The following is a 16,362-nucleotide window of genomic DNA, read 5'->3' on the forward strand; positions in this document are numbered from 1 at the left end:
AATAATTTTTTATTCTGGATGTAGAATCATACTGTAGTTTCACAGAGATACTATGATCAATATATAATAACATATAATCAACGATTAGACATAAGGAGGGTGAATTAGTGAATCAGACAAATCTATGATGATTTTGACATCACCACAACAGCCAAAAACACCTAATAAACTTCCTCTTGACCTTTTTTTTTTTTTTTTTTGCCATAACAAATGTGTTTTATAAACGAGAAAAACTAATGTTAATTGGTCAACGGTCAAGAGCCCAAACACTGATCATCATAATGGTGACTACACCCATTTTTATTTTATTTTAGAACTTCTGCTGAGATCTTTAGATATTTATTGTCTTTTACTTGCAGTTGATTTCAGACTTTGTGGTTGTAAGTCAGTTGTAGTTGTGTTTCATTTTCTGAGAGTGCAAGCATGATGTTGAACCAACATCACATTGTAGCATTGATTCAATGCCACTACCATTGATGTTTGGTTGACATTTCAACATTTTTCAACATTAATTGCAGGTGCAAATGTGATGTTGATTCAATGCAATTAACGTTGACACGTTAACATCTATTTAACATTGTTTCGATGGTGGCTTGCTATCTGTGTTTTTAGTGCAAATGTAAATTATGACTAGAAATATTAGTCTAAATATAATTGAAAGACATGTTCTGAGCTCTATGATGAATGATATAGGCACTAAAGTCCTGTTATAGAGAACAGGTTGCTCCTGATGGCAGGATATATTTTAGATGTGTTTTTAAAAGAAAGAAAGAAAAAACTCTAGTTATATCATCTGCTTATCATAGTGAAGAAATTAGACAAATTAGAACATGTTTTATTGATAAAGTTAAACAACATTCGAAGTAAAAATTCACTAGAAAGCAAAACATTGCCTTTTAAAACTGATCTAAAAATACAAACACCTTTTACATATGGCAAGAGACAACACATAATTATGTTTCAGACCTCTGTGGACAAAACGTACAGTGATGTGTGTCCCTGTTGTATCTGTAACTATGACTGCAGGCAGAATCAGCATGAGGATTGGGCTTATACATGATAACATAGTCTAGTGTTGTATCTGTAACTAGAACCTATTCTAGTGTTGTATCTGTAACTATAACCTAGTCTAGTGTTGTATCTGTAACTATAACCTAGTTTAGTGTTGTATCTGTAACTATAACCTAGTCTATTGTTGTATTTGTAATGAGAACCTAGGTTAGTGTTGTATCTATGAGTGCAGGCAGAATCAGCATGAGGATTGGGCTGATACATGATTACCTAGTCTAGTGGGTTGAGTCTCTGAATCTATAAAATCTCTACACATTTCTACAGGTCTTCATTACCGTCCTCCTCGACACATGAGCAAGACAACAGCAGATTATTGAAAAAAAAGAGAAGATATCTGGTCCTGACAACTCAAAATACAGAGAGAAAATTCTTTATGTAAAAAAAGTTGTATGAGAAAAGTGAAGGTAAGACTTTATTATTGAAATTAATATAAATATTAGATGCAGTCAAGGGTTAATTAGTATGAAATTATTAGATAATTCATAATATTTATTTATGTTTTAAAAACCTGATCTGTATGAACCGGAAATTGCATTTTAGTACGATACTAATAAAATCACTGTTAAAAAACAAAGTAAAAAAAAACTATATTTTACAAGTTCCCAATTAGGACTTAAAATAGATTTAATTACATTTAGTTGTATATTATATATTTGTATTTTATAGTTTAATAAATTTCTGATTTAGTGATATTGAGATCTATTCACTGATCAACTGATCAATTTTGAAGTTTCACTAATATTTGACTGTATACAGATTTTTGACTGTATACAGAAATAAAATGTCATGAGTGGAGTAAAGGATGACTTAAATGCTATATTTTTGCATGACCTAACCATTTGCATATATTTGTTAATGTCATGATTCCAGTCTTCTGTTAGCCTTTCTTAAGGTCTTTTAAGTGTTCTCTGTTCTCCTTGTTTCTGTGTTAATTGTGTCCTATGGCAATGGCTGTGTTTGTTTCCCTGTTGCCCAGGTGTGTCTTATTAACTTGTTAAAGGGTTAGTTCACCAAAAAATGAAAATTCTGTCAGTAATTACTCACCCATATGTTGTTCCAACCCCGTAAGACTTTCGTTCATCTTCGGAACACAAAATTTAAGATATTTTTGTTTAAATCTGAGAGCTGGATCACTCCTTCAAAGGCTTCTATGTAATTTAATTCTGCCGGCCCAGAAAAGTTGTTAAAACTTAACAGGGCTTAAATAGGCTCCCCTACCAAAGTTTTAAGACAAATACATTTACAAGAACTGTACAGTAAACATTGTGTGATTGGCACTTCCTGAATGTGTTTCCAGCAGCAGTCTCTCTGATCCGACTCATTCCCCTTCACTACAGTTCAATGTTTGTCTGAGACACACCCTCATAGTTTAATGACAACTTTCCTCATGTATTCCAGTGGGTTGAGCTGCTGGATCTATAAAATCTGTACAAAGTTCTAGAGATATTTATTGCCTTCTCATCTGAGCTTTTAACAACCCACAAAAAGAAGACAAAAGAGAAGATGCAAACACACAAAACAACTCTCTCTGATCTCAGGAAAAATCTTCAAGATCTAAAAAAGACATATGAAGAAATTGAAGGTAAGGAAAGACATGTACACAACTCACTGCCATATGATAATGTGCATATATAATTTACTGAATTTCATGTGATGCATCTATCTCCTGCTGCTATATTTGTGTTTAGAGTAATATTAATCTGTTACATATGATTTACAAACCAGGGGAAAATAAGTTCAGCACGAGATTATCATTCAAGTATAAGGAGTTTAGTTAATACATACAAATATTTGTTTATTTGGACCGCAACTTGACTTGACTTAAGATGACAAGAAATACAGTGAACAGAAAAGATTTAAGGAGGATAGAAAGGAAGGTGTTTAAAGAAAGACACATACAGGAATTACGTCAGAAAGGCATTGCCAGAACTTGAACCGCTTGAACTACTTCCTAAAAATATGTTTGTTGCAAAATGTCATGCCATGAGTGTGGCTTCCTTGCACCCCTCGAATGAGCACACAGAGGGCATCGCTTGACAAGGATGTGTCCACGCCATGGCTGCTCCCACAGAGAACAGCTGCTCTTACTTCCAGAGCATGAGTCTCGCCCTGTTGTGCCCAAGGATCACTTTCTTTCAAGAGAGCAATCAATCATGCCTCGCACACTCTCCAAATGATCTTCCCCTCTCAAGCCGAGACGGAAGAAACAGCGGAGCCACCGGGGCTGAGCAATGGAACTGTAGCGAGCTCATGTTCGGCCCAGCGCCCGCGTGTGTCAATTCACCCGCGCAGCCCGCGCACTGGCTCAACCCCAGGAAAAGGCAAAACAAGGTGAAGCAGCGCTTCCGCTCAGCTAAGCGCTACCTATTTCCCAGGAATTAGGGACCCCGCCCTAGGGTAGAGCTGGATCGTGAGCAGCTCAAGCAGCCCTGATATTTTGGGCATGAAGAGGAGGAGGCCCGCCCAATGCGAGCATTTGTTCACCTCCCAACCTCCTGTTCAGTTCTGGACATTGGAGGGACTGTGCTTGGCTGGTACTGGGCCCAACACAGTCTCAAAAAAGACCCAAAGCTCCTCTTATAGGACGTATTTTAAGTCCCTATCTCTCTAGGAGCCTGCCATGGGGCTTTTGGCATCAAGCACCCCTGGATACGGACTTGCAGGATGGCCTTCCGTTCTGCACTAGTAACACAGCGTTTTGCAGTACGTTCCTCATAAGCATCAGAAAACATTGATGCAATCGAGTGAATCGTATTGTAAGGAAAATTTCCAGTTACTAACGTAACTAGGGAACAATAACGGGAATGAGCATTGTGTAGCTTGCTGTGCTACTTAGCCTACGAGAGTCGACGCTCCGCTCCTCGGCCGAAAAATTCTGACTAAAATGGCTTTTAGAGCTACTCAAATAGGCAGTTGGCCCCGTCCATTTTGACAGGAAGAAAAGTAATTTGTCTGTGCAGGTGACATGAACCAATCAGGCTTCAGTATTCTAAGAAAAACGGGAGTTTTCCACATACAGTAAGTGTCAGAAAACACTGATGCAATGCTCATTCCCGTCATCTCAGGGAACCAAGGTTACAGTACTTTAGTAACCGAAGCGATTTTACTTCGGATATAAAATGTCATGCTTTTCCAGAGCCTGAGAAACAACAGTCATGGGAGATTATTACGGATGAATTGCAAGACATCCTGAAGAAATACTCCTTAGACTTTTCAAAAGAACAAATGAAGGTAAACTAACTACTCATTTAACATTTCTGCTTATGTTGAGTTGCGAAATGCATCGAATGTTAGTGCAATGAACTGGTGCGTTTTGTATCCTGTAGATCTTCAACGACCCCATTCATGGTCACATTGCGCTGCACCCCCTGCTGGTGAAGATCACAGATACACCTCAGTTTCAGAGACTTCGACACATCAAACAACTTGGAGGAACATATCTGGTGTATCCGGGAGCTTCTCACAATCGCTTTGAACACTCACTTGGGTGAAATATAATTATATTCTGATCAATTTTTTTAGATTGTTTAAATAATTATGTTTAAATTAATAATTTGAGAGATTTAAAGTTAATATTTAAATAATTTGACTACATTTAAATGTTCACAGTTTCCTTTTGTGGTCACTACGAGTTACGTCAGTGATGACGAAATGGGGATTTCGCATAGAAAGCCTATCACCTTCGAGATATAGAAAACGAGCCAATGGCAATGGAAATGCCTTGGGTCTGCGGGTTTTGCATGCGTAACTCCATCCCACCTCGTGGGTATATAAGGAAGTACTCCGGCATAGCGCAGTATGTTTTCGCTTCGGAGCCAAGATCATCTCTTCACTCCACAAGCCATTCCTGAGTTTTTCATCCTCTTTCTCAGCACTCTTGAGATGAGTGACTCTCCGGTGTTGGTGTGACGTCGATTTCAGCGAATTCACATTGCCTGCTGATCTGTGCTGTGTGATCTACCAGAGTGTGTTCTCCCTGTGCGCTTCAACATCCGCATCCGAGTTTTCCTCTCACAAAAAGAGCTTGCACGCGGCACGTCTTTTTAAAGATGCCTCGCCCGTACACTGGTTGCGGTCGAACAGTTTCTGACTCGGTTGGGCACAATCACTGTCTTGTGTGTTTGGGCGTTGATCACGCCAAGGGAGCGTTTGTGGATGAGTCATGTTCTCACTGCAGGAACATGACCATCGCAACATTACGATCGAGACTCAATGACCTCTCACGAGGTAGAGTTCCCTCATCCACACCCCGATCTACGGTCTCCTCTGGAGGTCGTACTTCGGCTGGTGGCCAGGGTGACCTGAGGGTGACGGTGTGGACTAATACGCCGACGATTCGTCCTCGGCCCACATCCCCCTATCCAGTGTAGCAACCCGTGAGCGCTCTGATTGAGCACGATGGTCCCTCTTCAGAGGCGCCCCGCGTTTCTTTCGGCGCTCCAGAGGAAGGTGCTGTGTCGATCGCAGCATCACAAGGTGGGCATGAGTCCTCGGGAAGTGAGGATTTGGCTGTGCTGCCGCCCTCGGGCATGCCAGCATTGCCCGAGTCTGATCCTGAGCTGACGGCCATGCTTTCCCGGGCCGCCGCGAGCATTGGGTTAGAATGGAACCCTCCACCATGTCCTCAGCGCTCGCGGTTTGATGATTGATTTTTGGGTGTGGTCGCTGGTCAACGCCAGCGTCCAACCCCAATGCCATTCTTCCCGGACGTGCATGAGGAGGTCTCCAGGTCATGGAAGGCACCACTGTCTTCCCACGATCGCTCGTCTGCCTTCTCCGCCTTCACCACACCACCCCCGCGGAACGCTGGTCCTTCCCTGGTCTCCTCTGGATGCGGCTAATGACCGTGCCCCCACACCGGGCCCCAATGCCACCCACGTCCGGGTCGGTCATTCCGCTTCGCTACACCACGAGAACTACCTCGACGACTGGCTGAACCTTGCTCACTCTCGAGACCAGGTTTGCTAACACAGGGACCTAGTGCTCCGGCACCGAGCTCGTCTGGGCCTTCGGGTCAACTGGGAGAAGAGCAATTTCTGTCCCGTGCAGAGGATCTCTTTTCTCTGTATGGAAATCGACTCGGTCGCCATTTGCCTGCATCTTACGAGCGAGCGCACGCGCGCAGTCACTGCTGACTTGTCTCCGCCAATTCTAGGGCAAGAGTGTGGTTCCACTGAAACTATTTCAGAGGCTCCTGGAGCATATGGCATCTGCAGCCACAGCAACGCCAATTGGATTGCTTCATATGAGACCGCTTCAGCACTGGCTTCGCGATCGAATCCCGAGGTGGGCATGGCAACACGGCACGGTCCGAGTCCCATTGACTCCGGCCTGCCGTCAGACTTTCACCCCGTGGACGAACCTCAGCTTTCTACGGGCCGGAGTGCCCTTAGAACGAGTTTCCCCTGTGGAAGGACCTTCTTTCTCAGGGACGGGGCACCCTATGGCACCCTTAGGCAGGTTTGAGTACCCTACCACCAGCGGTGGTGGCTACCATCACTTCCGCTAGAGCATCGTCCAGGAGACATGCCTATGGATTGAACTCTTTGTCAACTGGTGTTCTTCTCACCAAGAAGACCCCCGGAGATGCCCGATCAGTGTCGTGCTTTCCTTCCTGCAAGGGTTGGAGCGAAGGCTGTCTCCCTCCACCTTGAAAGTGTATGTTGCTGCCATTGCCGCACATCACGATCCAGTCGAAGGTAAGTCCGTTGGAAAGCACAACCTGATCATCAGGTTCCTGAGAGGAGCGAGGAGACTAACTGCCCTGAAGAATGCTCCCTTTGAGCCTCTGCAATCAGTGGAGCTTAAGGTCCTGTCAGTGAAGAAAGTGCTCCTGGTTACATTGGCCTCCATCAAGAGGGTAGGGGACCTGCAGGCATTCTCCGTTGAAGAAGCATGCCTGGAATTCGGTCCGGCTAATTCTCACGTGATCCTGAGACCCCGGCCTGAATACGTGCCCAAGGTTCCCACCACACCCTTTCGAGACCAGGTGGTGAACCTGCAAGCGCTGCCATCGGAGGAGGCAGACCCAGCCTTGGCACTGCTCTGTCCAGTACACGCCCTCCGTGCTTACGTAGCCAGAACACAGTGTTTCAGGACCTCAGACCAGCTCTTTGTCTGTCATGGTGGGAAGCTGAAGGGAAAGGCTCTCTCCAAGCAAAGGTTGTCTCACTGGATAGTGGACGCCATTGCTTTGGCATACCAGCAGCAAGGTTGACCGTGCCCCCTTGGTGACGGCCCACTCCACCCGGAGTGGTCACCTCGTCGTCACCTCTTGGGCTCTAGCGCATGGCGCCTCGCTGACAGACATCTGCAGAGCTGCAGGCTGGGCGACACCTAACACATTCGCGAGATTCTACAGTCTCCGAGTGGAGCCAGTTTCTTCTCATGTACTCGCTTCGACCAGCCGGTACTAGATTCTGCTCAGGTGTCGTCGCTTGCTCGCCATTCCTCTCCACGGACAGGATACGTGCGATTTTCTCCTCAGGTGAGCCTCATAAGCCCTGAGTCTCCTCCAGCACTGTCGACGTCAACGCCAGAGCTATGCCACCGGCAGCTTTCGCGCTTGGCTAGGTGCCTCGATGTGCATGGTTCCCCCTCTGGGCGACCCCCACATGTGTATTTCCACTGTAAGCCTCTCTGAGCATGTGTCTTTCCCTTGGCAAGCCATCTTGCCACCCCTGGGGTTGAAAAATTTCACCTGCGGCTGGACACCCCAGAGATTCTCCATATGCAGCCCCTCCGGGTCATATGTGTATTTTTAAGTCTGATTCGCAAATTTGATAAAGTGATCACAGCTTGGGGAAAGAAACTATTTAAATGGTGATCAGTGGAACATTTGACAGAGCGATACCTTCTCCCTGAGGGAAGCATTTAAAAAAAAAAAAGGCCCTTATATACCCACGAGGTGGGTCGGAGTTACGCATGCAAAACCCGCAGACCCAATGCATTTCCATTGCCATTGGCTCGGTTTCTATATCTCGAAGGTGATAGGCTTTCTATGCGAAACCCCCATTTCGTCGTCACTGACGTAATGTCTCCGTTCCCACTCAGGGAACGAGGGTTACATACGTTACCGAGACGTTCTCTGATGTTGTTGATGTTTTTACATGGCATGCAAGGAAACAAATAAAAATATTTTTGCTATTCAGTGTTCTTGGTATAAACTGTGGTGTTGTTTGTGTGTGTGTGTGTGTGTGTGTGTGTGTGTGTGTGTTAGAGTGGCGTATTTAGCTGGTTGTTTGGTCAAGACTCTTCATGATAATCAGCCAGAGCTCAAAATCACCAAACAGGATTTCCTGTGTGTTCAGATCGCTGGACTGTGTCATGACTTGGGTGAGTAGCACTAATGCACATGAAAAGTGAAAATAATCCACTATTCGTGTTTTGTTGTGTTTTTTGTATTTGTCATGGAGTCTAAACTCACCCAAACCCTTGTCAATTTGAGCATTGATTTATGATAACCATACTAAGAATGATCCAGTTTCTCTTTATTTTTTAGGTCATGGTCCATTTTCCCATGTATTTGATGGTCTGGTTATTCCTAAAGCAAAAACAATGAAAAAAATAAGAGGTAAGTGTCTGTGGACATGCACATTTCTTACTCATGTTATTGTTACATTTGGACATGGAGAACTCAAGCCATGTATGTCTGGGAAATTGAAAGAGTTTGTTAATGTGCATAACATGACTTACAATCCACATGAGACCTGCGTTTTTTTCTTAGGCTTGCCTGATGACATCCCTGAGAAGTGGAAGGTGAGAATGAACACATTGCTCACACACACTCAGTGCCGCTGGTTTCTGTAATATAGGTATTTAGGATCTCATCTGTCTTTGTGTCTTTACTGTAGCATGAGCAGATGTCAGTGCTGATGTTTGATGACATTGTGAAGAGTTTGAAGACTGAGAATGAGAATGTGTTGAAAGAGCACGGACTGGATGATAAAGAAGTCACCTTCATTGAGGAGTTAATCGAAGGGGCAAAAGATTCAGTTGCTGAGGTTCATACTGATACTTCATCTGTCATTGATGTGTTAGCATGAATGAAGCCTCATTTACACACAGCCTTTGCTTTTATTTTCAGTGGACATACGAGGGCAGAGCTGAAGACAAATCCTTCCTGTATGAGATTGTGGCAAACAAACAGAACGGCATTGATGTAGACAAATGGGACTATTTCGCACGGTACATATTATTAGGCATTTTGCACAGATGGTACTATGATGTAGAATCTATTATAACTTTGAGCCAAATTATCCTCTCATTTACATATACTTTTTATATTTCTATTTAATGTTTATTTCTCAGAGACTGCCATCACCTCGGCATTCGAAACAGCTTTGACCATCAGCGTCTGCTGAAGTTCGCTCGAGTCTGTGACGTGAACGGGAGAAATCACATCTGCTTTAGAGACAAGGTGCCTGATACAATTATCACACACTATGATTACTAATCAAAGACACACACATATTGAATGTATGACGTACTGAATATATTCAAGATTCATCTACTCTGTTTTATATTTATATTCTCTGCTTAAAACTTCAGAAGTAACATTAGCTGTTGAATGTGAATGCTTAATTATGGGAACTGGATCTGTGACACTGGTGTTTGTATGTCTAACAGGAGGCAGATAATGTTTATGACATGTTTCGCACTCGATACACTCTCCATCGCCAGGCCTACCAGCACAAGATCTGCAACATCATTGAAGAGATGTGAGTCTCTCTGTTTGCAGTGAATATGAGATTTCACAATATTTAACCTGCTGCTTGACTTATTCTTCTAACACAAATTCAGCATTAGACTGTGATTCTTATACATGTTGGAAACACTAACTCTAATGTGTTAGGTTTGCAGATGCGCTCGTACTAGCTGATCGTGATCTTCATAAAGAGAAACCTAAAGATATGCTGAAGATTTCTGAAGCCATAAAGACAGCAGAGGAATACAGCAAACTCACAGGTCAGCTCAAAGAACAGGTGAAAAACATGTAAACTCAAATGTAAAAGAGCTAAAGATATACCGGATTACCATAAACCAGGATAAACATATTCTCTTTTGAGACATGTGGTTATGTGAAATAACATGTATAATAATGAATCTTCTGTTGTTGTGTCAGATGAGATCTTTGAGCAGATCTCGTCCTCCACTGCTGATAATCTAAAGAAATCCAGAAACATCCTGGACAAGATCATCAGGAGAAAACTGCCAAAGTTTGTGGGAGAAGCTCATCTGACTGAGGAACACAAGTCAAAGGTTGAACAGAAACTGAAAAACACTGATTTACAGTTTGATTAACCTTATAAAACTAACAAACCCTCTCAAATCAGAAGATTCAGGAACAGCTGACAGAATCATGGAAAGCTGCAGTGCAGAAGTACAAACCCACTGACCCGACTGTTTCTCTGAACGCCGAAGAATTACCAGTTTATGTAAGTTATTTCAGAGCTGATTTACATACTTAAACCAGATAACATGTGTTTAGTGACTAAGATGCATGTTTTTACACTGAAATAAAACAGAATTGTTTAGTGAATCTCATGTTCTCACAAGCTCAGGTGGTTGATCTGGATCACGGCATGAAGGACAAAAACCCCATTGAATCCGTTTATTTCTACAGCAAGAGGAATCCCAACCAAGCTTCAACCATTAAAGATTATCAGGTACTCATGACACTCAAACTGTTTTATTTCAGATCATTGCATAATCTTTCCAAATTTGTGCCATTTATTCCTTTCTAATGTTCTTTTGTTAAACCAATTGGACTGGAGCTTGAACTGTGTCTTGTTCGGCTTAGTGAATTTTAGAGTGTACTTCATTTACTCAATGATTGAGTCTCTTTATAAAACTCATTGAGAGTGATATTTGTCTTGTATTGACAGTTGTCCAGTTTCCTACCAAAGAAGTTCAATGAAGAGCTTGTCAGAGTTTATTACAGAAGAACTGATGATCAGACAGCTGAAGATAAGATGGAGGAGAAGAAGAAGGTGGAAGAGGCTGAGAAGTGCTTTCAGATCTGGTGTAAAGACAATTTTGGACTCCGTGTATGATTTATAATATCTAAAGTTTATGGCTGCAGAGTCGGTTTGTTTAACCAACAAATGCAAACTGAACTGAAACTGATCTGAAAGAATGAATAAGGGGAATGAAAGCACAGAGTAGTCGAGTCCTCTGCTGCTCTCTGAAGGAAATCACACAATAATTCATCTGATCATCTGTGGAAATACTGCCAAAACAGCACACATATACCACAACTGCAAACATGACAAGTGCTTATTAATGAAGAGAACACTCTAAAATGGAGCATGTTCATTAACTTGATATTTCAACACTAAGTTTTTAAGTTAAAATGAACATGAATGTATAAATAAAATAGTGCATTTGAGGTGTTACTACTGGCCAAGGGTTATTATAGTTCCCTAAATCTAAAACCAATGAACAAACATTTTCTGTATTTCAATTAAAACATTATCTGAAATAAAATATACAAAATTTTATTTTATTTTAGCTAGTTGCCAAAGGCTGAATTTCTCATTTTCATTTATTTTAACTTGATGTACTAAAATATCTCAAACTTAAACAAAAAAAACTTAAACAAACAAAAACAATACTAAAATGTCCAAAATGTAAAATTACTAAAACTTTTAACTAAAATTAAAAGGAAACCTGGAATTATAAAAATAAAAGCAAATTCAAAATATTAATGAAAACTATACTATCTCTATAATAAACTCATCATTTTACAGTTTTAAATAATTTAAATTACTTTTCAACTTTTATAAGTTAAAATTGTCATAAAATCTGCATTTATACTATTTTCATTATAAAAGTAGGGAAATTGTGTTTAAAATTTAAACGTAAATGCTTGAAATTTTAAGAGAACTAACCAAAAAACTATGAATTAATGTTTAAGTGCATGCCTCTTAATATAATATACATTTATTCATAATATTGTATTGATTGATTACATGTTGCTGCATGTAGAAACAACTCGAAAATGTTTAAAAATATATATAAATAGAAGTAATGAATGAATTTAGTTTTTGTTAATATGCAAATGAATTGCTCATATTGTCCTTTAACGTGACTTTATTTTTCTTTGTTGACATTTATTTTTCATTCATGGTAAAAAGATGATATTTGTGCAGCAGAAAATTCAACAAGATTGAACACAATTAAATTTATTACATAATAGAGAGTGAATCACTGTTCAACTATATATGGAATTGTGATGTGTGGTAAAACACTGAAATGAGTTTAAATAATAAGTTAAAAAGCATATATTTGTTTTCATAATTCACACTCACTTCCCTTGAAATTGCATGAGATGAATTGTACCCACATTTACCAGATAACCGGCTCTTATTAAACTGGCCCTGTTTTTTTTAAAGCAGTGATTGGCTTTGCTTCACACATTAAATCAATGACAAGTTCTTCCTCTGACTGAATAAAAATGCAGTTCCCATTATATAATTAACATGCCTTGATTTTAAAATATTTTCCATTATACTTTCATAATCTGTATATTTCTTCAGTAGCACAGACATGATTGTTCCCTTTCGTGGTCACTCCGAGTTACGTCGGATGACGACGATTGGGGTTTCGCTTAGAAAGCCTCTCACCTTCGAGTATATAAAACGAGCCAATGGCAATGAAATGCCATGGGTCTGCGGAATTTGCATAGCGTATCTCCGCCCACCGCAGGGGGTATAAAGGAAGTACGCTGGCAACATGCAGATATGTTTTCGCTTCGGAGCCAAGTTCAGTACTTCACTCCACAAGCCTTTTGAGTGTCATCTCAAATCTCTTCGAGACGAGCGGCTCTTCAGTGTGTTGGTGTGACGGCGCTTTCCAGCGAGATCGCATTTCCTGCTGCTGATTTGTGCAGTAATCTGCCGACAGTGAGTGTGTTTCTCCCTGGGCGTTTCAGCACTCTGCTGAGCTTTTCCACTCTCTAAAAGAGCTGCACGCGGCACGTCTTTTTCAAGACGGTTCGCCCGTGTATTTTCTGGATGTGTGTGCGTGAGTCATCTCTGCCTAACGGTCGCGAGCGCTGTTTTGCGTGTTGGGCTTAATCACGCTCGGCAGCGCTCGTTGATGAGTCATGTTTTCATTGCGGGAACATGGCCATCGCGATGTTTATAGATCAAGACACAATGATCTCCATGTGAGTAGAGTCCCCTCTGCCACACCCCAATTTATCTCTTCCTCGAGAAGGGATACTTTGGCTGGTGGCCAGGGTGATCTGAGGGTTTGGTGTGGCACAACAACCGACGAGTCAATTCCTCGGGCCACACCCCCCTCCACATCGCAGACCATGCACTCACAGCATCACAAGGCGGGCTTGATTCCTCTGGAAATGAAGTTTCGACTGCGTTGCCTCCCACGGGAGTGCCATCGTTGCCGGGACCGATCCAGAGCTGTCAGCCATGCTTTCCCGGGCAGCTGAAAGCATCGGCTGGAGTGGCCCCGCCCTCCCCCCGAGCGCTGTAAGCTTCTCCCGGACGTGCATCAGGACGCCTGCGCTGCGCGAGACTCCACGTGACTTTCGTGGCCCGCGGGTGTCCTCCGCCTTCGCTGCTTTCGATCGCACGGCGATCATGGTCTGCATGTTCCCTGTCACTATCGTGGCACGGTCATGCAGTGCTGTGTGTCGCCTGCGCCTTCGATGCAGTGCTGTCCCGGGAGTTCTGTCGAACCGGCCGCAGTGGAACGCTAGTCCTTCCCTGGCCAACCCTGGCAGAACGCGGAAATTCTAACCACGCCCCTATGCTGGGACGCTATGCCTCCCATGCCCGGCCTGGTTTGTTCCGCCACGCACACTGCCGACCTCGCTCAGGCGACATCAGCACCTGCGTGATCCTAGGTCAGGTGATGTCCACTAGTGTGGTCCAGACATGGGCTTAGCCAGGTTGATGTGGGGGTGTCTGAGAGTTTATTTTCTAAGCTCCCCCATGTCCCGGGCTGGGCTCTTTGGCGGTGTGGCTTCGACCACCTGAAGTAGACTCGGGTCCTGCACCGATGGTCATCCATCCGTGTGGTCTCCTTAGTCTGCTTCCCGCCAATGCCCCCTCCATGCGGTTGCTCCCCTCGGGTCTTCACCGGCCCTGAGCAGGAGCAAGTCGCAGGAGGGCGGCGCTGCCCGTCTCCGCCCCTTAGACTGCCATGCCAGCCTAAGCAGCACTCTTGAGACGGGCAGCCTAGTCGGCGGTGTGGTTGAGGATTGCGCCCAACAGTCTTCGATCACTCTATAAGCAGGCGCAGGACCTTCTGTACCGACGGTCATCTGTCCGTGCGGTGTCCTTAGCCTGCTTCCCGCCGACACCGCCCCTCTGCGTTCCTCCCCTCGAGCCTTCACTGGCCCACAGCAGAGGAGGTCGCAGGAGGGTGGCACCGCCTGTCTCCGCCCCTTAGCCGGCTAAACGGCATGCTAAGCAGCACTTCTGAGACGGGCAGCTTGGGGTTAGGGCTCAGTTCTTCTCAGGAGCTGGTAGCAGGGCCACTCCTTTCCCCGGTGGAGGGCCGGGGGGAAATTCTTGTTCAAGAACAGATGTCCCTTCCTCCAAGCCCCAAGAGGCTGTGGATGACAGCACGCGCCGCCCACGGGCCACGCTCCTCTCATCCCCCTCTGTCGCCAGACCCCTGCCAGAGCACGCCCCCGTGGGACGCGCGCCCTCCCCTGGCCTCCTCTGGCAGGACGCGGTTAATGACCGTGCCCCCGCACAGGGCCGCTATGCCACCCTCGCCGGTGCCGGTCATTCCGCCTCGCTGCCCCACCGACGGTGCGTCTGTGGTTCGTATGACCCCTCTGGTGCACTTTCTGGAGGCCTGGCTAGAGCTTCCCAGACTGTCCCGTGGGTCGCGAGAACCATCAGATTCGGCTACGCGATTCAGTTCGCGATATCTCCTCCCCGCTTCAGGGGAGTCCGCTTCACTATGGTCGGTGGCAATGCCCCTGTCATGAGAGCGGAGGTCGCCACCCTACTGGCGAAGGGTGCGATCGAGATTGTCCCTCCAGCCGAGATGAAGTCCGGCTTCTACAGCCCTTACTTCATTGTACCCAAGAAGTCCGGTGGGTTACGGCCAATCCTCGACCTGCGCGTCTTGAACCGCTCCCTTTACAGGCTGCCGTTCAAGATGCTAACGGCCAAACACATCCTCCAGTGTGTGCGGCCGCAGGATTGCTTTGCAGCGATCGACCTGAAGGACGCCTACTTCCATGTCTCCATTTTACCTCGACACAGACCGTTTCTACGGTTTGCTTTCGAGGGGCAGGCATACCAGTACGCGGTTCTCCCTTTCGGGCTAGCCCTGTCTCCTCGCGTCTTCACGAAGGTCGTCGAGGCAGCCCTTGTTCCCCTCCGGGAACACGGGGTTCGCATCCTGAACTATCTCGACGACTGGCTAATCCTAGCTCACTCTCGAGACCAGGTTTGCGAACACAGGGACCTAGTGCTTCAGCACCTAGTTCGTCTGGGCCTTCGGGTCAACTGGGAGAAGAGCAAACTCTGCCCCGTGCAGAGGATCTCTTTTCTCGGTATGGAGATCGACTCGGTCGCCATGTGCGCGCAGCTTACGAGCGAGCGCGCGCAGTCACTGCTGACTTGTCTTCGTCAGTTCGAGGGCAAGAGTGCGGTTCCACTGAAATTATTTCAGAGGCTCCTGGGGCATATGGCATCCGCAGCCGCAGTAACGCCGCTGGGATTGCTTCATATGAGACCGCTTCAGCTTTGGCTTCGCGATCGAGTCCCGAGGTGGGCATGGCAACACGGCACGCTCCGAGTCCCAGTGACTCCAGCCTGCCGTCAGACCTTCACCCCGTGGTCGAACCTCAATTTTCTACGGGCCGGAGTGCCCTTAGAACGAGTTTCCCGGCATGTTGTTGTTTCGACAGATGCCTCTGCCACGGGCTGGGGCGCCATGTGCAATGGTCATGCTGCCGCGGGCTCCTGGACAGGACCCCAGCGCCTTTGGCATGTCAATTGCCTCGAGTTGCTGGCTGTACGTCTCGCCCTGCACCGCTTCCGTGCGCTGCTCAGGGGCCAGCACGTACTAGTCCGATCAGACAATACCGCGACAGTAGCGTACATCAACCATCAAGGTGGTCTACGCTCCCGCCGTATGTCGCAACTCGCTCGCCACCTCCTCATATGGAGTCAGAAGCATCTGAGGTCGCTTCGAGCCATTTATATCCCGGGACACCTGAACCGGGCGGCCGACGAGCTGTCTCGAGTTCGGCCTCTCGCTGGAGATTGGCGACTCCATCCCCAGTCGGTCCAGCTGATT

The 16,362-nt window shown here is 45.2% G+C and overlaps 1 protein-coding gene across 1 annotated transcript; it reads left to right on the forward strand.

Annotated features, from left to right (window-relative positions):
- Window positions 1-2,474: 2,474 nt before the first annotated feature.
- Window positions 2,475-11,126, forward strand: LOC307154712 (deoxynucleoside triphosphate triphosphohydrolase SAMHD1-like; the record flags this gene model as incomplete). Its single annotated transcript, XM_079864798.1, has 15 exons — window positions 2,475-2,653; window positions 4,208-4,302; window positions 4,398-4,558; window positions 8,291-8,406; window positions 8,573-8,644; window positions 8,738-8,829; window positions 8,925-9,074; window positions 9,158-9,258; window positions 9,382-9,490; window positions 9,700-9,791; window positions 9,926-10,038; window positions 10,196-10,332; window positions 10,416-10,508; window positions 10,635-10,739; window positions 10,959-11,126. The coding sequence occupies exons 1-15, from the start codon at window positions 2,575-2,577 to the stop codon at window positions 11,124-11,126; spliced, it is 1,683 nt and encodes a 560-aa protein (XP_079720924.1). The 5' UTR covers window positions 2,475-2,574.
- Window positions 11,127-16,362: the final 5,236 nt, after the last annotated feature.

This window comes from Squalius cephalus, assembly GCF_949319135.1.
Source record: "Squalius cephalus genome assembly, chromosome: 2".
Lineage (NCBI taxonomy): Eukaryota > Metazoa > Chordata > Actinopteri > Cypriniformes > Leuciscidae > Squalius > Squalius cephalus.